Consider the following 26379-nt stretch of genomic DNA (forward strand, 5'->3'; position numbering starts at 1 on the left):
ACAGGGACCCCCAAGATGGAAACGCAGGGGCTGCCCGCGGTGGAGGCGGCCCGGGCCCGGCCCGACACCCAACATGGCGGCGGCGCCGCGGCACCGAGCGCCCCGCCCGCCGGCCGCCTGCCCCAGCGGGAGCCGGAGCCGCCGCCGCCCGAGTGGGACCCGGCCGCCGCCTCGGGCCTGTACATGAGCTTCCCGGTGATGCTGCTGGAGGAGAAGCAGGAGCCGGGCCCCAGCGCCGCCCCCGGCCCCCCCCCGGCGCCCGGCCCCGACAGCGACGGGCTCCTGCTCGTCTTCAACCTGGTGCGGGGCGCGGCGGAGCCGGGGGCCGGGCCGGGCGGCGGGGAGAGCGGCCGCACCGAGCCTCCCCGCGGGGAGCAGGAGGAGGCTCCCGGGCCGGCCCCGCCGCCGCCGCCGCCGCCGCTGCTGCCCCCGCCGCCGGGCCCTGCCGCGCCGCTCCGGCGGGGAGCGGAGGGCGCGGGCCAGGCCGGCGCGGGCCCCGGCGCCTTCTCCGGCACCATCACCATCAACAACCAGAGCCTGCTGGTGCGCATCGAGAACGGGGTCCTGACCCTGGGGCCGGGCGCCGCCGAGCCGGGGCCCCCTGCTGCCGCCGGGGCCGCGCCGGAGCCGCCCGCCCCCCCAGCCCCATCGCCGCGGCCCGGCCGGGCCGAGCCCCCCGGCTCGGAGGGGGAGGCCCCGGCCCCGGCCTCGGGGGGCTCCCGGGCGCTGCTGGTCTATCACTGCCCCGAGCCCCGCTGCACCGAGACCTTCTCCCGCAAGCAGCAGGTGCGGCTGCACCGGCAGGCGGCTCATGGGGGGCCCGGGGCGGGCGGCGGGCGGGCGGCGCGGCCCTTCGGCTGCCCGGTGCCCGGCTGCGCCTGGTCCTTCGCCACCGCCTACAAGCTGCGGCGCCACCTGCACTCGCACGACAAGCTGCGGCCCTTCGCCTGCGCCGCGCCCGGCTGCACCAAGCGCTTCACCACGGTCTACAACCTGCGGGCGCACGGGCGGGCGCACGAGCAGGAGGCGGCGCACAAGTGCGAGGCCTGCGGGCAGCGCTTCCCCAGCGCCGCCCGCCTCGGCGCGCACCAGCGGCGGAGCCACCTGGAGCCCGACCGGCCCTACCGCTGCGAGTTCCCCGGTAATCGTCTTCCCCCGGCTGGCCTCGGGGCCTCGCCCTTCCTCTCGGGCCTTACTGGGGATGGGGGTGCGCCTCGTGCCTAGGCACTGGCACAGTCCCACGCCCCCCAGAGACCTACACCCGGCCGGCGACCCTCCCGGGTGAAACCGGTCTGTGGACGCCCCAGCCCCATCTATGATCCTGGGACTTGTGAGAGCTATTCGGGGGCCTGCCTGAGAGAAATGGGGCGGGGAATGAATTACAGCATCGGTGGGACCACTGGGGGTTACCTGCCTCTTTGGAACAGGGAGCAGAGCTGGTTTGTGTGGGGAGACTTCATAGAGCAGCTGCCTTGCTGGGGCCGGGGGGTGTCACAGTTCTGACCCAAGAGGCAGACGTCTCCTTTAGACACACCTAGAATAGTTCATGAATCGCTCCTGTCGGGGGGGGGCTCCCTGATGAAACATCATGCAATGCTGATCTTGTTCAGACCCATGAAGAGGTGTAGCCTGTGCAATAGTCTGCATCATTTCAAATAGTATATGAATGTTTCTCATCCATTGGTGATCGAAGGAGGTTCTGTTTCTAGCCCTGTCATGAACAAGTCAATATTTTCACAGCCTGCCAAGCAATCTTTTCAAATAATCTAAATCATGGATATTTTTGATTAAATGTAGGTGAGGTACTTACTTGAGCACTACCATAGTGCAGTGTTTCTTTGGGATCAGCTGGTATAGTTCTATGCCAGGATGGCTAACCTGGAGTCCCTTCTTTAGACTGTCTTGTAGGTTTGATACCATGCTTATCCTGCCTGATGGTCATCTCTAGCTTGCTTGTGCTGCCACCCTTCTATTTTACCCTGATGTCTGGGATGCACAGTTGGAATCTTTTGATCTCCATCTTCTGTCCCTTGTCGGAGAGAGATACCGAATAACAGCAGAAAGCAAAAGGATATCACTAAACATATCCACATTAGACTTACATAGGGTTTTGATCATTGTACAACAATAGTAGAACAATTTTTTAATCTGTGAGCACTTACCTCACTGTTGTCTTCTTATCTGTTGATGTGCATCAGTCCACCAGCTTTTCTAAATGACTACATCTTTTGTGAGCAGTGTATCTTAAATTGCACTGGTTCTGCTTTTTTCTGTGCCCAAAACATACCATGTCTAGGTGACAGGTATCAGAGTAGTAGCCGTGTTAGTCTGTATTCACAGAAAGAAAAGGAGTACTTGTGGCACCTTAGAGACTAACAAATTTATTTGAGCATAAGCTTTCATGAGCTACAGCTCACTTCATCGGATGCATTCAATTCCAGCCCATAGTTGCAAACCCTGAAGTATAGTTTAGAGCAGGGGTTCTCAAACTGGGGGTTGTGAGTGACTCCTCAGGGGGTCGCAATCCATCAGCATCCACACCCAAGCCCCACTTTGCCTCCAGCATTTACAATAGTGTTAAATGTAAAAAAAGTGTTCTTAATTTATAAAGGGGGGGGTCATGCTCAGAGGCTTGCTGTATGAAAGGGAGTCACCAATAGAAAAGTTTGAGAACCACTGGTATAGAGTTTTTTCCTATTTTGTGTGTCACACTGAGCTAAGATGATGTTCCCCTCTTTCTATAGGTTGTGAGAGAACCTTTATCACAGTGAGTGCATTATTTTCTCATAATCGAGCCCACTTCAGAGAGCAAGAACAGTTCTCCTGCTCTTTCCCTGGTTGTAGCAAGCAGTATGACAAAGCCTGCCGACTGAAAATCCACATGAGAAGTCACACAGGTATTCATCAGGATAGTTCGTAAATTGGGAGAGCTGAATATATAAAGAAATAGTGGGTCAAATGCAGACTCGAGCTTTAGCCATTTATAAAAGCAGTCTTTACAAACCTAACGTCAATAAGAATTTTTTTAAAATGTCAATAGAAACACCCCTTAAATGTTTGTGATCAAGAGTTGGAAGAGTGAGAACCTGAAAATGACTCTAAACAACTGTCCGTGACTTATAAGTGACAGCTTCATCTTGTCAATTTAAAAAAGAAACTTAAGTTAAAAGTAGTTCTATACGTTTCTCTCTGTCTTCTGCCATTTTTTGTGGCTTTACAATCACGCTTTTTCTTGTCTCAAGTCTCTTTCTCTCTGTTACTGTGTGAAAGATTATGGAAACAGGAGAAAATTAACTATAGACCAAGTTCTATCACTTGCATAGAACAAACTGCAAGAGTAGAGAAATATTTTAGTAATTTTAAGTGTTTACAACAATAGTTGGTGTAAACCTCTTCAGGGAGAAGTGGATTTTATTGATTTTTTTTTTTTTTTTTTTTTAATGTGGACTGCGTTTTAGTTTGGACAACAAAACATAACTGAGAGAAATGGGTGAAAAACAAACCCACACAAACTACTACATAAACAGTGAAAAGCAAATTGGGTTTTAAAAAATCTGGTTGTCCAAATTAATATAGGGCCGTCTCCTGCAGTTGGATCTATATAGGTGGATCCATGCACCTGCATAGAGTGCCTTTGGGTTCCATGGGAGCTTAGGGGTCTGCCCATGCAGATCCAATTGCAGGACATGGCCAGTAGATAAGGAAACTTGTTTGATAACTGTAAAATTATATTTTAGTTTCTTTAACTTTTTAGAATAACTGAGGGGAAGTTAACACGAGGGGCAAAAAAAGACGTTGCAGTGAGTCTCAGAGCCTAAGTCAACTGACTTGGGGTTGCACTACAGGGCTAAAAATAGCCATGTGGACATTCCTGCTTGGCAGTGAAACCTGAAGAGGGTCTCCGAGCCCAGGCTCCAGCCTGAGCGGGAATGTCTGCGCTGCTATTTTTAGCCCCTACAGTATGAGCCTGAGTCCAGTGACCCAGGCTTGGAGACTCATTGTTGCGGGGGAAGGGGAGGATTGGGTTGAGTATAGATGTCCCTTAAACTTCTCTGAGACTTCACAATATCGGCATGTATTTTTGTTACTATATGATTAAATGTGACCTTTTTTTAGGTGAAAGGCCTTTTATCTGTGATTCTGAAGGTTGTGGCTGGTCTTTCACCAGCATGTCCAAGCTACTAAGACATAAAAGGTAAAAATAAAATGAAATAAAATAAAACCACACCAAAATCCAACATGTGGCTTACTTGTCAGATCTTCTCATTGGCTAAACATGTTCTAATGCAGATAATTGTTTTAAGAGTGAATTTTAAAATCAGAGTGGTTGTAATTAATGCTAGAAATGAGAATGTAGTGAACTTAAGTTTGGGAATAGTAATCTCCCTTTTTTTTTAGGAAACATGAAGATGACAGGAGGTTTACATGTCCAGTAGAAGGCTGTGGGAAATCCTTCACAAGAGCAGAACACTTGAAAGGCCACAGTATAACTCACCTAGGCACAAAACCATTTGAATGTCCAGTGGAAGGTACGGTTTATTTGTGGTCCTGTGTGCTGTTACTAGAGCACGTGAGGCTTTGGTAGCTGCAGGGTCCTGCCCAGTTAAGGCTCAGTGAAGGAGTGGAGCCTTGGGTATTTCAAGTCATATTTTACTTTTTTAAAACCTCTTTGTAGCTTATTTTTTAAAGAACATCTAATTGACTAAACCACATTGTCCCAGACATGAAGGAGGCGGGGGAAATGGCTAGCAGATCATTGTCACTTGATTTTTCTTATCAGTTAGTGACTAAAGGAAATCAACTTTAGATTTAAGACTATGTGATACTGTCCAGACACTCTATTTATCTTTTCAGCTGACTAATTGTACCCTAGGGATAAACTGCTTGTGAAAAATTATTTTGATGTGTGGCTGCAGGAGGGAAGAATCACGAGCAATGTTAAAATGAAGATGTCTGCTCAGCGTCTGATTGCTGTTCAGATTAATCTAATAGGCTGGTTGGTCATATTTAACATGCATAGAAAGTCATGCAGAAGAGTTATAATGGCCTTTTTCTATAACTCTGTAGTACATTTACCCTCCAGTACTTGTGGACACCTTGGGTTGCCTCTTCTAGCAAAAAGGTCTCGGTAGAACTACAAATATCCATTAAGGGATAATTAAGTGGCTAAAGGTATATGGGGACTTACAGATAAGACCCATGGTTTTAAAATGAATACAAGCAAGAGATTTGTGGATCCATCTGCTGCTGGAAATCATTGAGGCACAATCTCTAGTGGGATTTTTAAAAGGGTTTAGATTATAAGTGTGGTATAAATAGACCCAAGACCATGTATCCAACTTCCTGACTGAACAAGGAACGTTGATACTTACACTTCATGGCATAAAACAAAGTGGTTTTTGCCCTGTGGTCGTCAGGAAGCATTTTCTCCTCATGGTTTCACCAGTGGCCATTATCCAATGCTTCTATTTAATGTGCCTTTGTGGCACTTTTCACTAAATCATTTGGGTTTTTTGCTACTCTTGGAAGCAGGATGCTGCACTAGATGCATCAGCGGTCTGCTCTGGTATGGCATTTCTTCTGTTCCTTTGAAACTCTGTGCTTCTTTGCTTTGTGCTGCTTGCTTCAACTTCCTGTATTTATGTATGGCACCCGTGCTCAAGTGCTGCAAGTTAACTAACTAGAACATTTTATTTATGTGACTTTGAGATGTTTACTAGGGAATTCTAAATACTAATTTTAAGTTAAAACTAAGAAAGATTCTGCAATATTTGTGTGTCATGTTGCAGGTTGTTGTGCAAAATTCTCTGCACGCAGCAGTTTGTATATTCACTCCAAGAAACATCTTCAAGATGTGGATTCATTGAAGACCCGTTGCCCAGTGTCCAGTTGTAATAAATTGTTCACGTCCAAGCATAGTATGAAGACTCACATGGTCAAACAGCACAACTTCAGTCCAGGTATAATATTTTAGCCTCAAAATATGGCAGGGGCAAAGGGAAGCCTAAACTCTATATACATCAGGCAAAAACTGTGGGTAAAATACTGGCCTCGTTGAAGTCGACAGCAAGACTTTGACTTCAGTGGGGCCAGGATTTTTTCTCTCTATGCACATAATATAAAATCTATAGTGGGAGCTGCGACTAGGGTTTGCTTGTGGTTTTCAGAAGTCGGTAACATCTTGAAGTAATTAGATCTTGCTCTTGAAGAGTTTTCAAAATATTCTTTCTAGAACATGATAATGAGGACTTAAAATCAAAATACTCTTAAGTCCTAACTTGTAGCATGGACCGCTTTGAAGGTACTTTGGAGAATATAAGTGTATGTAGAAATTCCTGTGGTCAAAGGAACTGTGTTGTCCAGCAGTATGAACAAATAATGTTACTGTATAATTGTTTGCTGCATATGAGATTCTTCATCACTGTGAAACATTAGTAAACGTTGTTAAAGTAATTTTGTCTTACAGTGATGTGGCAAATTTAAAAATTCATCTTACTTTTATCTAGACAACTAACTGACGCGCACTAAGACAGAGCTCAAAGTCCAACCTTGGTAGCATAGTGAATAGGAAAGAGAGTGAAAATTTTTTCAATGTTCTAAATATATATACACAGATGAGACGCTTCTGTACAATATTTTTGGATTTTTGATAAGGCTGGGAGGAAGATACATTACACAGGAAACTAATACTTGATTGAAACAACTTTTCTTCTGATTGGGAAATCTAACATTTACTATAAAGGTGAATTTGTTTTCCTTTGTAATTCTGGTTTAGAAAAGTGGGTTTTATTTAGGAAATATTTTTAGCCTATAATTTTAATGATACTCTGTCTTCAGACATTTGCATGCAGTGTGTTTTCTTCCCTATTAAATTCTCATGTGTCTGGTACAAGTGTGTTGCTTCTAAACACCACAGTTTCTGAGGTCAGTAATGTTTGCTTCATTTATTTGCAGTGCATGTAAACTTAAGAGTGCATCTTACCTGTTCTAGAACAGGTATCAATAAGTTCTATTAGTAATTAGGGCTTCTGTGTATTCCCACTTTTGGGTGTTGCACACCCTTCAGCCACAGGTAGTGGCATACCAACTCCTTTTCTTTTATCATTTGTCTGTTGCATTTTCAACAAGTTTAATACATGTATTATATTTCAGATCTCTTAACCCAGCTTGAAGCAACCAGTTCCCTCACACCTAGTAGTGAACTCACCAGTCCAGGACAAAGTGACCTCAGCAACATAGACCTTGTGTCCCTTTTCTCCAATGTGTCTGGTAACAATTCTGGGATTGCAACAGATATGGCTTTAGTAAACTCTGGAATTGTCACCATAGACGTTGCTTCAGTAGGTTCTACTCTTGGTGGAAACCTTTCTGTCAATAGCAATTCCCTAGGTCAAACAGTTGACCCTTTGATTTTGGTGACGAGCAGTGATATTCCACATAGCCTGGACAGTTCTCTCTTGATGGGAACCACTGCTACCGTTTTACAGCAAAGTACTTCAAATCTGGATGATGTACAGACGGTAAATGCAGAAGCCTTAGGTTCGCTAGCATCTTTATCAGTGAAGAATTCCAGTCAAGACCTGCATGGTTTGACATCCAGCAATAATCTAACGATAGACACTACCACTTTGACCCCTTCCAGCAGCCTTGGTGGAAGCAACGGACCTGAGTTACTGACACCAACTAAAGCTGAACGAAACTTGCTTCCTAGCTCGGATGTTGTTGGTCAACAGGAAGGCAGTAAAGTGGTGACACAGTTTGTGTTCTCCAACCCTCCAGGCAGCTACAGTGCTCAGAAAGAAATGGATCTTAGCACAGTGACTTGCAGCTCGTTTTTGGTATGCAGTAACTATATTCAGTTGTCCCCAGATGACTGAAGCATCTTAACTTTGAGGATACTCCAGTGCTGCTTGCAACTTATGAGCAGACCTTTCATACAGATTTATCCAATTACATGGGTTTTTTTCATGAAGGATGTAGAACTCTGTATTGACTAAATATGTTAGACATGGATTCAACATGGTGAAAATTTCTTTAAAAGGCCTGAATTGTGAGGGTGGGGGAGGGAGGATCATGTTCAAAGTTTAAAAAAAATAAAATTCAAAATTAACCCCCCAAGGGTGAAGTGGGACTAACAAGAAAGCATAAGGAGGGGACTATACGGTATGTCCTGTGTGTATTAGTTTCAGGGAAGGGTTTGGGCATGGAAAGTAACTGAAATTGTTAGTCTCAGTCTTCGTTCCCATAACTCTATCTTTAATACTGCTTCCAGAAAACCATTCCCTTCCCCTTTCCAGTACTGTGTAAAGATAAATGTTTGTTTTCAGTATAAAATGTTTCCTTTATCACAACATGACCTTATTGAAAATGCAGATAAACATGGAAGTGTATTTAACCTTAGATGCCAGATACATGCAGGGACTGATCAGAATTTTGATTGCTACTGTTTTGAGAAACTTACTAATTTTAAATCCTAACCAAAGATGAATATACAGGATAACATAAAAGATTATGAGCAACCACCAATTTGTTAGTCGGCTTTGTTAGCTTAATTGGTTGTTTCAAATATGTATAAAACATATCTCTTGTTTGATTAGGAGAGTGGTGGATCTGCAAGGACAGACTACAGAGCCATTCAGCTAGCCAAGAAAAGAAAACAGAAAGGGAATGGGAGCAGCACAGGTGAGGAGGCATTTTCCTTGCTGAATCTAGTAACATGCAATGAAATGAGAGCATATCTCTTTCAAATAGATAAACTTATTTTAATCAGCAACAAAGTCAGAGTGAGGTGTGCTTTTTTTGTAGATAATTAAGATGGTCTTCTTGCATGGAGTTTCATATTCACTGAGAGCTTAAAAAACCCACACTTTGGTTTTCCCTTTCTGTTAAAAGGACCCTGGTAGGTTAAAGTTATATTTAAACTCCTCCTTCCCTCACCCTCAATATCATTTACTTACTCTACTCGTAGGATTATCCTTAATGTATTAAAACCAAAATAATTAAAAAAATCTAATTTGCTATTTGTGCTTTTTGTCCACTCTTAGCATTTCATTTTACTCAACATGGACAAGGAATGAAAACAGACTAGTCAATTTCACTTCTAGGTCGGGCATTATCACAGTGCTGCAGTGTTAATTTGCAAGCACTGTAGGGGAATTTATTTGACTTCTTTTTTTTTTTCTTTTTTAATTGAAACCTTTCTGTTAACCTTGAGTCTCGTGTAGCAGATTTTTATAAAACACAAACATTGGGCCATAGTTTACATTACTAGCCCATTTGTTTTTCTCCCCTTAAACTACAGTGGAACTCATAGCTGTCTGTTGATGTACACTAAACTTTGCTTTGTTAGGTCAAATGATTTCCATGGCTTGCTAAACTTGCCTAGAAAAAATAACGAAACAACAAGAGACAGCTATTTGAGTTGCAGCTGCCCCCAAGGGGAGAGGAACATTGCACTAAACAATTTTTTTCCTTACATTTCTTGTTGCCTCCTATCTCCGAAAATCAAGGTGACAGTTGTTTTTGGTTATGTCTTGAGATAAGCAAAGGATTACACTTCCAAATTAAACATTATCATATCTCTTGCTTTCTAGCACTATGCATATATGCACTTCTTTTAAAAAATCCTTTCTTGTCTAGGAAGTAGAGGACTATTCTTCTTTTTGTCTGTTTATGAAGTGATCTGTAATTATGGCAGCTTGTCCAAAATGCATGCTTGGTGATATCCTAGATTGAAAAGACACTTGATTGAATTTGCCCCTGTTCTATAAAACAGAGCTAGAAAATTCCCAGTTCCCTTCTTAAACAAGATTCCTTGTATCAACATAATTAATAAAAACTTTATTTCAGCAGCATCAGATTCTGGCCAGAGGAAAAGCAAAGGTGGTAAAGTGAGTCCTACCAGCTTCTCATCTACCAGTCATGGCAATCGATTGTGTAGCAACATTATTTTGCCAAATGGAGGCCTAACAATAAGGGATCCAGCCACTGGCACACAGTATGTGCAAATTCAGCTACTTCAAGTAAGAATACATGAATAAAACATACGATCTACCCAGTTCTCTAATGATTTGCCAGTTCACACAGAAGAATCTGACTGTCCTTTCAAATCCGATATAGTCTTCTCCTATATTAATATTGTGATTGTTGCATTCCAAGGTACTTGGTGAGTAATGCATTGATGATCTGTTTTTAAGGCTGTTTCCCAAAAGGAGCATTTTTCTCTCCTCAGAGTGAGAGTCCCTTCACACACTTATCGCCAATAATAGAAATATTTTTCCAAGCATCTTAAAAATTACAAAAGTAATTGGAATGAAGAAGGCCGGGTCAAGAGAGCCACTTTATGGAGAGACCTTATACCCCACCCTTAGCTGATAATGAAAAACGAATGCTATAGTATAAATTAAAACCCTTCTGTAAATATTCCCCTTATTCATGCACATGTCGGGGGGGAGGGCGGGACGGGACGCGGGGAGGTTTAGACACTGCTAAGGTGATGGGGAGACTGAGAGTTGTGAAGTGGCATGGCGGAAGCCTTGGGGGCAGCACTGAAAAGCCACGGGAGTAGCTGCACTGGAGAGGGGTCTCTGAACAGTGTTTCCTCGAGTGAGAACAGCCCCAGGAGTGCGAGCTAGGAAGGAAAGATCCTGTCCTGCCCTATATGCCGTAAAAACACACACAAATTACATTATTCTTCGAGTGCTTGCTCATATTGACGGCGGTGAACGTATGACCCTGCCGACGCGACACCTCCTCAGTTCCTTCTTACTGCCAGGGACGGTCGTTGGAACTGCAGTGGCTTGCTATTGCAAGTGCTCCTCGTTTCTCCTAGTTGTTTAGTTTGGTAGCATTAATAGTTGTTAGTTTACAGTAGTTAGTGAAGGAGTGGGGGTTCTCCCCAGCCCAACTTTCCTGTTCCGCTTGGGGCATGCCTCAATCCCAAGGTTTTAAACCCTGCAGATCCTGCCATAAGCCCCCACGACTCTTGTCTGAAGTGTCTGTGGGAGGCACACCAAACTGACGGGGTGCAAGATCTTTAAGGGCTTTTGTCCCAGGACGAAAAAGAAGCGAGACTTTTGCCTGAAGCAGCTCCTGATGGGGGCAGCCCCTTGTCCGCAGCCAGCTTTGTCACGACAGGATCCGGAGCCAAGCTCCTCCATGCGGTACACTCTGGGCTCCGTATGGGAAGCGGTGCCAAGGAAGGATGCTAGGCATAGAGACCCGAGGCCGGCAGAAGGCGGTGCGGCACTGCTCCCATTCCCCAGTACCACAGAAGCGGCACTGCAAGCAGGACGGGTTGATCTCTGGCGCTGAGGACTGCCACCTCAGAAAGCGCCACTGGTGTACGTCCTGGGGAGGAGCACCCGGCACCAACAGCCCAGGAGATGACACCATTCACTTCAGTCCCGCAAGCGGGGGCCATCAAGTCTGGTGCTTGTGGACTCTGGGCCAGGTGGTGGAGAACATCGAGTTGCCGTCCACCCCGGACACCTTTGAGGCCGCAAGGGACTTAAGTGCCATGATGGCGCCACAGTCTCTGGCTGGTCAGGAGAAGCCTCTGGTACTGCAACGTGTGGCACCGTCTCAAGGTAAGCCCACGATGATGCAATCAGCTGCATCTCCGCAGCACCGCTCTGACTTGCAGCACCGGTCCCCACCACTTGACCTCTCACCAGCACTCCACCTTACGGCACCACTCTCCAGATTCCCGGAACCAATCACAGGTACAGCTCCGATCAGCACCACCCTGGCCTTCGTGTTCCAGGTCTTTGTCTTCTGTGGTGGAGTCCAGGCATACCAGACACAAATCGGACTGCAGGCATCGGGATGTGGGTGCAGGGCCATAGCAAGTGCAGTGACAAGTGCCTGTGAAGTGGCCATTCTGGAACTTCTGGGCATACCACCAGGCCCAGGGCACTCTCACCGAGGGGTTCTAAGGTGACACTGGTGCAGACCATCCCGCCGCTCCCGGAGCCTTCCTCCACCACCAGCATGGACCCTGGGGCGGTCAATGTGGAAGGAGAGGCTGTGCAGGGTGTCCCCATGGCCCCAGAGTCCCATGGGGGCCCTGTACCCCCACTGATGTCATCGTCGTTCCCATATGAAGTGGTTGCAGGGACCTCTGGCTAAGGACCGCCCCCTATAGACAGTCGGTCCCACTAGGACCTGACACATAGGGTAGTGTGCAACATGGGCCTGCAGGCTAAGGAAGATCGTGGAGACGGAGGACCGGAGGGTGGACATCCTGGCCCCGGAAGGTGGGTGGCTCTGCCCCTTATCAAAACTATACAGGCCAACACAAAGACCCTGTGGCAGACCCTTGCCTCCATTCCTCCAACTGCAAAGGGAATCGAGAGGAGGTATTTTGTCCCTGCTAGGGGATATGAATATCTTGACATACACCCACAGCCCTGCTCGGCAGTGGTGGCTGCGGTAAACAAGCACGGGAGACATGTGCAGCAGGGTCCTACCCGCAAATCCAAAGACTCTTAGTGGCCTGTTCGGTGGACCTGTTCGGCTAAAAGGCCTACTCAACTGGGGGACTCCAACTCAGGATTGCCACCCAACAGGCAATCCTAAGCAGATACAACTTCAATTCCTGGAAGTCCATATTAAAATTCAAAGAACTAGTGCTGCGGAATCCAGGGAGGAGTTCGGGACAATTGTTGAAGAGGGCAAGGCAGCGGCACGGACTTCTTTACATGCTTCACTGGACGCCGCATATTCAGCGGTGCGTACCTTGTCCTCCGGGATTGCCATGAAGGCGAAGCACCTAAAGTGCAACATACCCTGCAGGACCTGCCATTTGATGGAGCAGGACTGTTTGTTTGCAGAGCAAACTGACTCCTGGCTGCATAGCCTTAAAGATTCCAGGGCTACGCTGAAATTGCTGAGGGTGCATACCCCAGCCACCCAGAGAAAGCACTTTAAGCCACAACCTGTATAGCGTCCCTGTCCTCCATGTCCTAGGGAGGACTTCTCTAGGAAGCGTGGCAGGAATGGCAGGCATAAGCCTTCCCAGCCCCTATCCAATCAGGGCCAGGTATGTGCTTCTTCAGGCTCTAAGCAGGCCTTCTGAAGGTGCGCCCGGGGGCAACATTCCAGCTGATGGACTGGATCCTTAGCCCTGTTTCCTGCCCCTTCTATCCCACTTCTACCATGCTTGGTCACAAATAACATCAGATCGCTGGGTCCTTCACACGGTAGAAGTGGGATATTCTGCCTGCCCTCACCCCCTTCCCCGTCCCTCTTCAGGGACCCTTCTCACAAGCCTCTCCTCAGTCAGGAGGTCTAAACGCTCCGCACCGCAGGGGCAGCGGAGGAGGTTCCTCAGGAGCTATGGGGCAAGGGATTCTACTCCCATTATTTCCTAATCCCCAAAGCAAAGGGGGGTCTCAGACCCATCCTGAGCTGCAAGGCCCCAGTTGCTTCATGAAAAAGCTGAAGTTTCGCATGGTCTCCCTGAACACAATTAGCCCTTCTCTGGATATGGGAGATTGGTATGCCGCCCCTTGACCTCAAGGATGTGTACTTCCATATATTGATACAACATGCCCACAGATGCTTCCTCATTTGTGGTCTGTCACAAACATTACCAATTTACAGCCCTCCCATTTGACCTGTCCACAGCCCCCCGAGTGTTCACCAACTGCATGTCAGTCATGGCCACCTGCCTCCGTTGGAGGCAGCTACAAGTGTATCCTTACCTTGACGACTGGCTGCTCTGGGAGACGCTTCAGGGACCAGGTGGATGCACAGGTCCGTTTTGTGAGATCCACCTTCGACAGGCTGGGTCTTCTCAATGAAAGCAAGTCAAACTCTATCCTTTGAGTTGGTACCAGGGTCATCATGGCAGTGCTGGCCTCAAACTGGGCCAGAGGCTTCTTTCTAAGCAATGACTGACATCATACAAAGCCTCAGACAGTACTTCACCACCACCACAAGGGCTGCCTGAGGTTACTTGGTCACATGGCGTCTTTCACATGCATGGTACAGCACGCCAGGATGCTACTCGGACCTCTGCAGGCTTGGCTCGCATCAGCCGAATGCCCGGGGCGTGACGGTCTGGATTCTGGTCACCGTCCCTGTGCAAGACCTCAAAATAAGTTGCACAGGGAACCTTAATCCTGGCAGTTTGTAATTTTTGAATGCCTGACTTTGCAGCCTTAATGTTCTTTTCATGCAACTTTTATGTGCAACTTCCCAGAGCTTTTTTTTAAAAAAGCAGGCTGAAAAACCAAATTCTGTCATGTCATCCTAGTGACGCTGGTCATCAGCTGCACTGCTGATACCTTTAGATCCATGCCACAGACCTCTACCACTTAAAATAACAGACTGGTAGCAGTAGTAGATTGTAATCCTCTTCATGGATCAGCACTGGGTGGGATGAGACACGTTGCCTGAGGGCTTCACAGATATTTGCTAGCAGCAGACTAAGGGTGAGACTTGGAAGTCTTGGATTCCATTCCAGGCTCTGGAGGAGAGTGTTCTCTAGTGGGCACAGAGCCTTCTGCTAGGTTCTCCCAAGCTTGATCTCTTTTTTTGCCTCTTCCTCTCTAAACTGTCTCTGATCCCAGTCCCATTTTTCTCACCCATTCAATCCCAGTTCCTCTTTCCCAGCTTCTTGTCTGATCTCTTTCTCCCCCCTTCTCTGGCCTCTAGTCAAAATGGCTATTAGCCAAGATGGGCAGGGATGATGTGCCTAGCTTCTGCTTGCCAGAAGCTGGGAATGGGTGACGGGATGAATGAATCTTCCCCTCTGGGGCTCCTGGGATTGGCCACTGTTGGAAGACAGGATACTGAACTAGATGGGCCTTTGGTCTGACCCAGTATGATCGTTCTTATGTTTGTGTTCCTTGTCCCAGTTTCTCTGCCTAGCCAGTCCCAATTCTCCCCTGTACTGGGGCTCTTGGTCAGATCCAATTTTCTTCCCCTCCTGTCCCCTTCTTTGCTCCCTGTGTCTGCTTCTCCCTGGCGGTCAGTCCCAGTTTCTGTGCTTGCTCCCCTTGTTCCAGTTATTTTTACTTACACAGATGTGCTAGCTCACTTTTCCCCCCTCGTTACTTGTTCCAGTTATTTTTACTCTCTCACACATGCTGCTCCACCCAGGGCAGGGTCTTGTCTCATCTGCATACAACTTAGGTGGTTTTCTCCTCCATGCTGCTAGTGCATCAGCAGGGAGGACATTGAAAGCAGAGAAGAGACACGAATTCAGCCTAGAGAAGTTAGAACTATAATTGCAGGGAAGACTCTTTTCAGCACTTTGCAGGGCTGGAGCATGCTTACTGTGGATGGAGTCCTCGCAGAATGAAAATGTGATTGTCTACCAAGTCTCTACTGAGTATTTGTGAATTGAGAGTCTTACAAGGTCACATTTGGACAGATTTTCATAGGAACAGCAAAAGTCACATGCACAAGGCCCCTCCCTTACCTAACTTCAAGGCCCACTCCTAAGCTCGGGGCACTGGAGCTCTTCAAAGCAAAGGTTGCCAACATTTTTTATCATAGGGAAAGCAAAGTGTTTTTCCCTGGTCTCATGTTTTGGAAACAGCCGAACCCTTTCACCTTATTTTCTCCATCCGTCGTGCCGCCGGCTCCCCCCCCCTCCGCCCCCCAATATTCAGTATGGAAAATTTCTGCCCAAATGGTTAAAGTTTGGCAGTTATAAGCAGTTGAAAAGACAGGGTTTTCTAACAGGAAATGTCAGGCAAGCTTTCACCCTACATGCTGCTATCTCACTGGAGAGCAGTAAGCTGTTGGCCAGACCTGGAGGTGTTTGGTTTCCAGGAGGCTGTTCAGCTCACCTACCCTTAGTATGGGGTGAGCCACTTGCAGAGCTTTTCCTCACCCCCCCCCCCATCACGTGGGTTGCCCCAGGACCACCACGTTGGCAGCACAATGGCCTTCAAGTGAACTCATAGCTTTTGTAGTAAAGTTCTTGAGAATCTGCAGTTCCCACATGTGACTGAGTACTAGGGGGATTGGTTCACCTTCCATGAAACCACTGGAAACATTTCTTGCACCTCATCAGCCTTCAAAGCTGGGGTGCCTTAAGACACTACCCTTTGTAAGGTCTTGGCCAATAAGGCACTCTTCACCTTTCCTGATTTTTTTTGTAGTGGTGAGAGTGAAGCTTGCTATGTGATAGGAGACGCTTGAAAATCTTATGTTTGCATTATGTTTTTCCCTTCACAGGATGATCCTCCAGGAGAGGGAGACTTGCCCTTTCAGCTCAGCTCTCAATCTTCCTCATCACATTCTCAACTTACAGTGGATTTACCTGTTCATATCCTTCAGGTACAGCACCTTAGAACTCTGATTTTGGTTGTCAAGTTAGATGCAATGAAAACAATTTTGCACCGACACTTTCGCTGTCCTGCACTACAGAAGTACTCTACTTTCAGACCAAAGTCTAATTTCACAGTCTCTAGCTCTGTGACCACAAGAGGTTTGCCATTTTTTTTTTCCGCTGGTGCCCCCATTTTTAATTTGCTCCATGTTGGAGATGCCATTTACTTTTGCCCCAAAGGGTAACGTCAAGAAAAATGTTCCATGCTATTATGATAGGTGGCCAAGAAGACAGGGGAAGACTGGGAGCCAGACTTTCAAAAGCGCTCTGCACTTATGGTTGTGGGGCTGGATTTTCAAAAAACCTCTGCTCAGATTTAGGCACCCTAAATATGATGTGACCAGATCTTCAAAAGTACTCTGTAGCCAGCAGCTTCCGTTAGTAATAGCGGGGCTGTTGCTTGCCAACTGCTCCTGAAAACACGACCAGTTAATAGGTGCCTGAGTGGAAGCTCTGCTGGATGCTGAGTGTCAAATCCCCAAACAAGTACAGATTGAGGCAAAGTGGTAGTTCCCAAAAGGAAAGTGAAGACATTTGTAGATCCTACTCTTCCATAGTGACTGGGATTCAAATAACTCCAGCAGCAACAGGGAGTGATATTTTTAAACAGACACAATCTAATGGCAACTACCAGAAACATAAAACCCCTTTAACAACTTGGGCTACTATCAGAGAAGTACCTTTTGTGACAGCTGGGACATGGAAAATATCCCTGCACTAGTAAAAGTGTGCAAGAAAACCACTGAAGGGAAGGGAACTCTCTTCTACCCTGCACTCTGGAAAATCACCTTTGGATAGCAGTGTGGGTCTAAATTCATTCATTTTTTGGAATATCTCTTACGACTGTACTGCAGTAAAGTTCCACCAAATGCCACTTGCATCCCAAAAGCATCATGTGCAAAGACAGCTGAAAACTGTCTTGCTACCTATTCAAGATACTCCTAATATCTACTATTCTAACCAGCTGTTTGTCTGTGAACATGGACAACTCCATAACTGAGAACCAAGTGCTAACATCTTAGTGGAGAGAAATAGATCATTTTTTTTTATGACTGCTATGGAGCTTTCCATTTGTCAAGTTAATTGCAACATAGTATTTGAGCCAAATATTAATACCTTTTCCAGTAGGAAAAAGGTGGTTTATATACCTTCTTCCCAGAAGTATTCACGTCTTGAACAACCCGATAATAAATTGGTGGGTACAGAAGGGGAGTTGGATTATTTCAAATTCTGAAGGGTTAACCTGAAGGGAAACAATATTTTTTAAATGGTCAGTTATTTTGTTTCTTTTGTCAACAATAGTCAGGATCCATCCCTAGCCCATCAGCATTTTAATGAAATGCTGTTGGCAATCCAGCTAGATCAGTGTGCAATTCAAGAGTGGGACAACTTTAAATTTGCTGTGAACAGTGCATTTGGTTTCTTTGCATAATTTGAATTAAGTTTGAAGATAAAGAAATATTACAAAAAAGGGAATGTGTGTTACAAGCAATGAAAACATAATGGGGTGAAAGCTTTGTCTGAATTCCAAACTCTTTGTTTTGACAGGAACCACACAACTCCACAGAAGACGATGCAGGTTCTGATAACTCTCAGTTCACTGGAAGCACAATAAACTTACAGGACCTGGAATGATTGTTAGGAATATTAATTTGAAAACAGAATGGTGCAATCATATCTTGACAAAGCAAATATAACTGTATTCCAGTTTCTCAAAAGAAAATGTGAAAAGTAGGAGTACATGACTATGATCACACACTTAATGTCAGTTACATGAAAAAAGAATTAAAAAAGAAAAGAATCGGCAAATCTTACTTAACATGCCTGTATAACAGATTCTTTCTGTCTTGTGATCAAAGATGCTGGGGGCAGACTTGTTGAAATCCCATTGTAGAAAAGTGCCATAGCTATTACACTTCTAACCAGGGTAATAGTTTTCCTGTTTTCACAAGAAAGCAGATATTTCACAGCTAATGAACAAATACAAACTTAAAATCTTTCATGTGACTTTTAAACTTTTCCTCCATTAGGAAAGGTCTCCTACTCGCCATGGGTGATAAGGAATTAAAAAAAAAATCCTGAAATATTTTTTCCCAAACTTGTTTCAGCCATCTTGTATGTTGACAGCAAATTGCGATAAAATATTTTATAAGGCAATGTAGGAAAGTAGTGTCCAGAAAGCAGGGAGAAGAAATTAATTAAAAGTCCCTTGGATAGCAAAATATAGATTGAATTTTAACTGTGAATGAGTTTTGGTCCCTATGTTGAGCTTCCCCCTCTCATTCATTCATCCTGAATAATATTTAGCTGAATTTTTCCAGCAAGAGTTGAAAAAAGAAAGCTTTGTTAGAGAACTATACTCTCCATAAGCAATTAGCTAATGTTCCAACAGTATTTGACAAGTTAGTCTTAACATTTCCTAATTTGGTGGAATGTTTGACAGTCACTTAATTCACGGCACCTTTGTTATGTCTTTATAATACAAAAAAAGTGCTGCCAAGTTACTCATAACTAGCCACTATCTTTTAGTCTGGTTTTAAAGAAGATGGTTCTATCTAGTGAGCATAGTGTCCAGCTGGCCTACTGATTATGCAGTTGTCAGAGTTTTTAGAGGGAGAGGAAAAGGAAAAGTATTGTTAACTAGGATTGCCTCATTTGAAAAATTGCAGTTTCTAGAAGAATAGATGTATGTACTGTACTTAACTGAATTGCATAAGCCTGAATAAGCATAGGGTTGTGTAAATTCTCAGTGGAAAAAACAAAACACCTTTTGGTTATTAAATTTTAAGGTAGTAACTTAAATGTTTATGCTGTTGTATTGAATGCCTATAAAATTATGTATAGGACTTTGATAAAGGGGTGTGTGTTTTTTTTATTCTCAATGAGTTGTATGTATGCACGTATGTGTATATATTTTTTACAGAATAAGATGTCATGCAGAAGAACATTGCGATCTTCCTAATATTGCACATATTTATTTATTTAGTTATACTGTTGTTGAATTCACCTGAGGTTGTTCAGAAATGCTTTTACTTCCTGTGCCTTTTGAACTATGTATATGTCCGGATAAATACTTTTTTGTTTCTGAGACTTGAAAGAAGCATACAGGCTATTTTCACTTAAAACTCTCTGATTTGCAGGCAGTATTTTATCCTCTGGTTGAACTAATGTTTTTCTGTCTGTGATGGCTAAACAATTTGAGCATTGGATATTCCTATGCTCATGCCCAAGGGATCTCTAGCCTGCCTCAAGTGAGGTCTCCAAGCCAGAGTAAGTCAGTGAGGAGATTTCACCCACTTGTTGTAGGGACTGCTGTTTTGTTTGATCATGGAGTCCAATGTGGAAAGGTTAAAGGGGCTTATGAGTCATCTGCAGGAGCACAGCCCTGTTGAACAGACTACTGGGTCTTGCTTTAGAGCAGTCGCTGATGCTGTCCCTGGAAGCTATCACCCTGAATGCCAAACTCCTCTGATCCTCATGGAACCATACCAGTTGTTCTTAAGAAAATGGCAAAGAAACATAATTTCTTTTTATGGGACTTAAAACTCCATCTGTTTCTACTTCTGAAAATGTACCTCACTTGGCTTTGTATATGAATGTAAATTGCTAACTGCTTGGGGCCGAGACTCGGGTTAATCGGCTTGAAGTCCATTGCTGGCAATGGACATCTGAAGAACTGCTGGTGCAAAAGGATTAATAAAGTTTTTTTTTTTTTTGTCACTTTGGCATTGGGTTTGTTCTTGATGTGAGTAATCTTTTTGTTGATGCAAAGGTATATGCTATTGGCTTTAAAACTGATGCTGAACAGCTTTTCATCTGCAGTGCTTGTGCTTTCATCTTGAATCTTGTATGTTCAATAGCCAGGGTGGAGCCTGTACTGAAACTCCAACTCCTAGAAGGGTGTTTCCTTTTGCGTAGGCTTGGGGTTTGTGACAAACATCTGTTTGGAACCTAGCTTTATCTTGCTGTAACTAAAGATGTCATCCACCTGTGTAATGAACGTGATTTCCTAAGATTCCAGGGATCTTACGACTGACTTCAATTCTGTGAAGAACCCAGTTGCTGACAACTGGCCTAGAGGCAAAATGGGGGAGAGAGTTCCGTTTATTTTTCTAAGTAAACAGTGATTTAAAGCAATGCCAAAATAGCTCTTGACTCGCACAACAGGCTCCACTGAAACTAACTACTCTCCTGGGGAGCAAGAGTTAGCAAGAGAAAATGGGAAATTTTGTTTAATTCATTGCAAAAATTGTATATAATTCTAAGAACCCCAAACTAAAACATTCCCCGGTCAGGTTGGTACAATGCCTTTGTATCTCATTGGTGCTGTCCTTAATTTACAGCCTTATTTGGGGTCTTAAGTAAAGTAATAGAGAGCTTCTTCCTTCTCTTGATCAATCAGTCCTTGATCTTCATCTTCTTTCTCTTTGATAGGCACTGGCTCGGAGCGGAACATCAGCTTTCTGCCAGTCTGCAACGAACCAAAATGCAATGGTCGTGAGAGAAGATTAGGTTGGCTGCAAATGCTGGTTGCTACCAATGTTTATATTGCAAGCTTACGCTACTTTTTAGGAGATGTTACCGTCCCTCTAGTGTTAAGTTTGTAGACAGAAGCTCCCATAAACCCCTCTGGAAAAACTAGAGTGGGTGTCCTAATTCTTTCAAAGAAAGAAAAGGAGTACTTGTGGCACCTTAGAGACTAACAAATTTATTTGAGCATAAACTTTAGTGAGCTACAGCTCACTTCATCGGATGCATCCGATGAAGTGAGTTGTAGTTCACGAAAGCTTATGCTCAAATAAATTTGTTAGTCTAAGGTGCCACAAGTACTCCTTTTCTTTTTGCGAATACAGACTAACACGGCTGCTACTCTGAAACCTAATTCTTTCAGTAAGACAGCTACTGGTGGCCCAGGGCTGGCTGTGTGTATATGCTATTGCTGATTATCTAGTGGCTAGTTTGTACAAAGGCACTGCACTGCAGCCTCTATATTCAAAATATCTAGTTTAACTGAAATAGCTATCCCATCATGGTGATGATGCCATACTTCAAATGGTGAAAGAAATAGGTAGTGAGACATGTAGAGAATCTGTTCTCCACTGGTTGGACCATATTACTTGGACTCAGACTGCCTGTAGCTTATTCCCCACTCTGCCACTGATTTTCCTGTTTGACCTTAGGCAAGTCACATTGGCACTCTAACAATTTACTCATCTGTAACATGGACACAATCACTTGTTTGGTGTGCAGCTGCATTGAGAAGTTTCTGGCTAGATTCTTCAGTGGTAATTCAAACTGAGGCCAGTGTAAGCTGTGGCTCCTTACCGCTTGTGAAGGGGGGGGGGGGGTAAGATTCTGTTCTGTGTTTCTAAGGTGCAGCACAGAACTTGGCCCAGGAGGATAAGTGGGGCTAAGGTGCCTTTAGGCCATATTAGTGCCCCCTTGATCCTGGGCTACTCCTGAGATTAGAGTGGCTCCAAGTGTAACTAAGTCCTGAGGGCCTACTTAAGATATGGCAGTCTCCCAGGGCTGCCCAGAATCCAGTGTTGCATACTGCAGCAGTGCAACCACATCCCTTCCAGTGCTTCTGAGGGGCCCTCAGAAGGGAGCCTGTGGCTGTCTCTTGTAGTTCTTATATGGGACTCCCATATGGATACAGGGATTCTAGGGTCCCTTTACGCTACTCTGGCCCACTTATCCATTGTGAGGGGCTGCAGCAGGGGTGAGGATCTCGCTCCAGATCCTTAACATCTGAGTGCACTGAGATTTTCCATTAAACGGTGCAGTATAAGTGCCAAGTATTATCAGGAATTGCTTAGGTTACCTTTTTCTTTATATCCGCTTGTGCTCTTGCCAGTGCCCGTTGCAACCTCTCCTCCTGCAACTGCCTCTGTTGTCTTACTTTTTCGTCCCTCATCCTTTCAGAGCAATTGAGCAAAATGGGAATTAAAATGATGGACTCTGCCCAGCAGGATATTTTTTTGACCCCGATTTTCAATAAGAAAGGACAAATCCACAAGAGGTGAATGTTTTGTGATACAGTGCCTGCTCCATTTAGTACAAGGGAATTCTACAATGCAAGTGAGACAATTCTAAAGTGCAATTGATTTCTCCCCCAACATTCTCTTCTCCCCCCCACCCGAAAAAAACCTATTTCATTTCTCAGTGGAGACAAAGCAGTAGTAAACTGAACAGAGGAGATCATGCTTCTATTTTTGAATCTGTCACTGATTTTCTGTGTGCGTCACCTTCACCTTTGTAAAATAGGGCTAATGGCATTTGTGGGGTAACAATACTTACCTGACACCTTGTGTCCTCACACCAGTGCAAAGTGAGTATAAAATGTTATCTGATCAGCCTGGTAGGGGTTTATACCCGGTTTGCCCTTGTGCAAATGACTACACTAAGTGGCAGGGCAATGGCAAATCTGATCCACTGTGCTTTATGCATGAAAAGCACAGGGGGTAACTGGTAATACAAAAATAATCTGCAGTGACAGACTCCTGGCTGGCAGAGGGCTTCCTCTCTTGTATAGCCACTACAACTGAGAAGCAAGTGTGATTTCTTTCCTCCCACCTCCCTTCTCAAAATACTGCTCTAATTTTAAACCCTTTCATTTAGGGTAACTTCATTTCCTGGCATTTTCCTTTTCTGCAATGGTGTGTGGTTTTTTTTGAGGTGTGGTTTTTGTTTTGTGTTTTGTGTGTGTGCTTTTAGTCTAAATGACCTTTTTAGGTACAATGACCTTTTTTTGAATTCTGAGGAAGGAGATAGGAAAAAAAAAAAGTCATATGTTTTTGTTACTGAACTCTTTCTGCCACTTCAAGTTTCTTTCTGCAGATGTGACCCAGACAGTGATCACACAGTCTGATTGCTGGCTCGCTTCTTGGGATGTAAACGATTATCTCTATTCAGCTTCTCAAGTCATTAATGAGAGTACATCTAGTCTTAAGAGCATAGATGCGGTGGAGAGGAGTATGGTATTTTCTACTAATGTGGGTTAGCATTTTAGGGCTTTGCAGAGGTAAAAAATTTAATTTAAAACATGCCATTGTTGTCAAATTTCCCAAATACTGTACTGGAGAATAAGTTAGGATTTTCACACATGCCCTCCTATCTTTTAGCATACTATCTTAGCAAGAATGATCAATATGAAAACATAGATTTAACTATAGCAAGAAGTTTTTTCTGCCTGATCAGTTTATATTTTGCTACTGCTGTATCTCCTAATTTCTTATTAGAATTATGGGTAGTAATTAAGTATTGATAATATGGGCTTTTTAATATACCTGCTATTTCTTCCTGATTAACTGACACACGCAAGCAATTCCACTGGCTTCTCTTTTTATCTTTTGGAGTTTGAGAAACATTAAACATTGAAATGCTGATGTGAACTCCCCGAAACGGGTCGCACCACAGCCAGAGCAGAACTACCTCTTACCTCATCCTGCGTTCTTTTTCTTTGGCTTTCTCCGCCTGCTCTATCTTTGCTTGCGGGACTCTCTCCAGACACTCCAATAAGTCATCTAGTTGGTGTTCTATGACTGTTAGCATCTGCAGGGTTCCCAGGTTGGCTTCATTTTCTCCAATGCAACGTCGATAGACCTCCATCACCTTTTTGTTCAGACTCACCAACATTTTGTCCTGGAGACAAGGCAAGGGAGTGGTCCTTAGCTGCTGTAAACTGTCACAATTCCTGAGGACCTGCCCAGCATAATCTGCTTAAACCCAGCCCAAAAGTTGAAATTAACATTTCAATTCCCTCAATAGAACTCAGTGCCTCATCTCATGTTTTGATACTTTCAGCATCTAGCTCCATTACATGTAGGTTTTTGTATAGGGAAAGGATGGGTGCTAAAACCTCACTGACATTCTGTACCTTGGGGGAGCGCCTTGTAACCTCCATATTCCTCATTTATATACAATTGTGATCTTGCATATAAAAGCATGCCATGTGAGGTATCGGGGGAAAGGTTATGATTTGCTGAAAGTCACTTCTATCTAAGTATATATAATTAAGGCATATGAAGTTATGAGATTGTGTTGTATGGTTATCACTAAAATATGCTGTGGGTTTGGGAAGCGCCCAGATACTAGCTGTCCAGAGGCAATGATAAGGGAGGTAACCAACGCCTAGGCAGAGTGTCAAATAACCCATCAACAGCCATTGTCCAGCAAGGGAGCTACAATTCAATGACTCGTCTACATGAGGCCACACCAGGGGAACTGCTCAACCTTGCCTGGGGACTCAGCAATGCTCACCACACATGCCTGGACTTGTATCCTCCAAGCACAAGGGACTGAGGGTATAAAACAGAACACAGTAGCCACATGCTGAGCCTTTCTCCTGCCCCCATCTATGCTACAAGCAATAAGGACACTCAGAAGACTGGCCCAGGTTTAAGGGACAAACTTGCATATTAAAGACTGCAATAGCCAGTGGGGTGAGAAAAACTGCTTAATCTAGATATTGCCCAGTTTAATAAGGTTGAGAGTTTAGACTGCGTGCTTATATTTTATTCTGGTAACTAACTGATTTTTTGCCTATCACTTAAAATCTATCTTTTGTCATCAATACATTTGTTTTACTGTTTATCAGTGAGTTTGCCTGAAGTGTTTGGTAAGGGTGCTTGCTCAGGTTTTGCAAAGGCTGGTTTATATCCACTTTCCATTGATGAAGTGGTGAACCAATTAATGAATTTGCACTGCTTGTCTTGAGAAGTGCAAGACTATTCCTGAGGTACAAGGCTGGGAGAAGGGGATTTGGCTGGTGCCTTTCTCTGTGTGATTCATGAGTGGCTCTGGGAGCATTCATGCGATCTAGCTGGGTGTGGGGCTCCACGTGCAGTTGTGCTGAGTGATCACAGCACCTGGAGGGGTTTGCTACTTGTCGTTAGCAAAGCATTGTGAGAGTCGGCCCAGGTTGGAGAGTTAAGAGGGCACAGCGGTCTCACAGTCCCAGGCAGCACCCCAGGGATCCCATCACATTCACCACTGGAAAGCTGAAGTTCTCTGTTTGGTCACAGGCTAGAGTTATCATGGGAAGAAGCAGGACAGGCTACTCCTAGACATATCCCTGCCAATTTCTCACTTGCTTAGGGTCTTGCTCTCTGCACATACCTGCACATCTGCTTTGTACTCTCCAAAGGAAAAGACTCGTGCCTTCAATTCCAGGTCTGCTGCTGTCTCCTCTTCTTTGATGATGGAGGCTTTGAGCGTGGTTGCAAGCTGCTTCAGCTGTTTTATCTCACGGTCCCTAATCCAGGAGAAAAAGGAGGTGTTTTTTAAAAGGATCTTTCTTAGACACAGCTTTCTTCCAGTGTCTTTGTAAACAGTGGCTATAACTCCTCCAACCATCAGGTGGAGCCTGAACTTTGTGACATCACTTTCCTCTGTAAGGAGACTGGCTGGTAAAGGCATTCAGTTGAAATTCTATTTCCAAGAGCTAGAGAGGACTCCAGGTCTCTGGAATAGTATTTTCTGTGCATTGAGGGTGAGAGTTAATTAAATGGTGAAAAGTTTCAATATGTCAAAATAGAAAGATTCCTACTTAAAAAAAAAACCACAAGAGGCTAATGCACATCTAAACCATAGGATTATTATTAGTCATGTCTATTGCAGTAGTGTCTAAGGGCCAGCTGAAAGGGGTGCCCTATTTCACTTGGCACCGAATAAACACAGAGTAGTAGAGAGTCCCTGCCCTGAAGAGCTTACAATCTAAATATACAAGACAGACAGGGGTGGAGGAATAAAATGCCCATGTGGCTTCCTGCAATTTAAAGCCTTTACACTTGGATTGCCTGTTGACTTTCACTAGAGAGGATTCTCGCTGGAATTATCACAGATGCTGTAGTTTATTCCTGGCTGGAAGTCCTCTGTGCAATGCTGTACAGAACCTTATGTGCCTTAAATATTAGCAACACATGGCGAATGATCAGGAGTGAAACAAGGCTCACTTGCTCACCTTTCCTTTCCGGTGCCTAGCACACCAATTCCCTGGCCCCCTGTGAATTGGGGACCAAAAGACCAAC

The 26379-nt window shown here is 44.8% G+C and overlaps 2 protein-coding genes across 7 annotated transcripts in view; one reads left to right on the top strand and one right to left on the bottom strand.

Annotated features, from left to right (window-relative positions):
- On the top strand, positions 1 to 20074 carry ZXDC (ZXD family zinc finger C). Its single transcript, XM_038409009.2, is given in 12 exon segments — positions 1 to 321; positions 323 to 379; positions 382 to 1141; positions 2745 to 2897; positions 4117 to 4195; positions 4399 to 4529; positions 5790 to 5960; positions 7153 to 7838; positions 8598 to 8682; positions 9850 to 10022; positions 16195 to 16296; positions 17897 to 20074. Coding segments are annotated over 12 exon segments (2790 nt in total). The 5' UTR covers positions 1 to 15; the 3' UTR covers positions 17984 to 20074.
- CFAP100 (cilia and flagella associated protein 100) overlaps positions 18964 to 26379 on the bottom strand; it is a 27493-nt gene continuing 20077 nt past the window's right edge. For all 6 annotated transcript variants that reach the window (XM_043519680.1, XM_038409014.2, XM_038409013.2 and 3 more), the window contains 4 exons: positions 25469 to 25604; positions 23790 to 23992; positions 22173 to 22266; positions 18964 to 20819 (listed from right to left, as the gene is read on the bottom strand). In XM_043519680.1, coding sequence (XP_043375615.1) covers positions 20706 to 20819; positions 22173 to 22266; positions 23790 to 23992; positions 25469 to 25604 — 547 coding nt within the window. In that variant the 3' untranslated portion in view covers positions 18964 to 20705. The remainder of the gene's footprint in view (positions 20820 to 22172; positions 22267 to 23789; positions 23993 to 25468; positions 25605 to 26379) is intronic.

This window comes from Dermochelys coriacea, chromosome 7, assembly GCF_009764565.3.
Source record: "Dermochelys coriacea isolate rDerCor1 chromosome 7, rDerCor1.pri.v4, whole genome shotgun sequence".
NCBI lineage: Eukaryota > Metazoa > Chordata > Testudines > Dermochelyidae > Dermochelys > Dermochelys coriacea.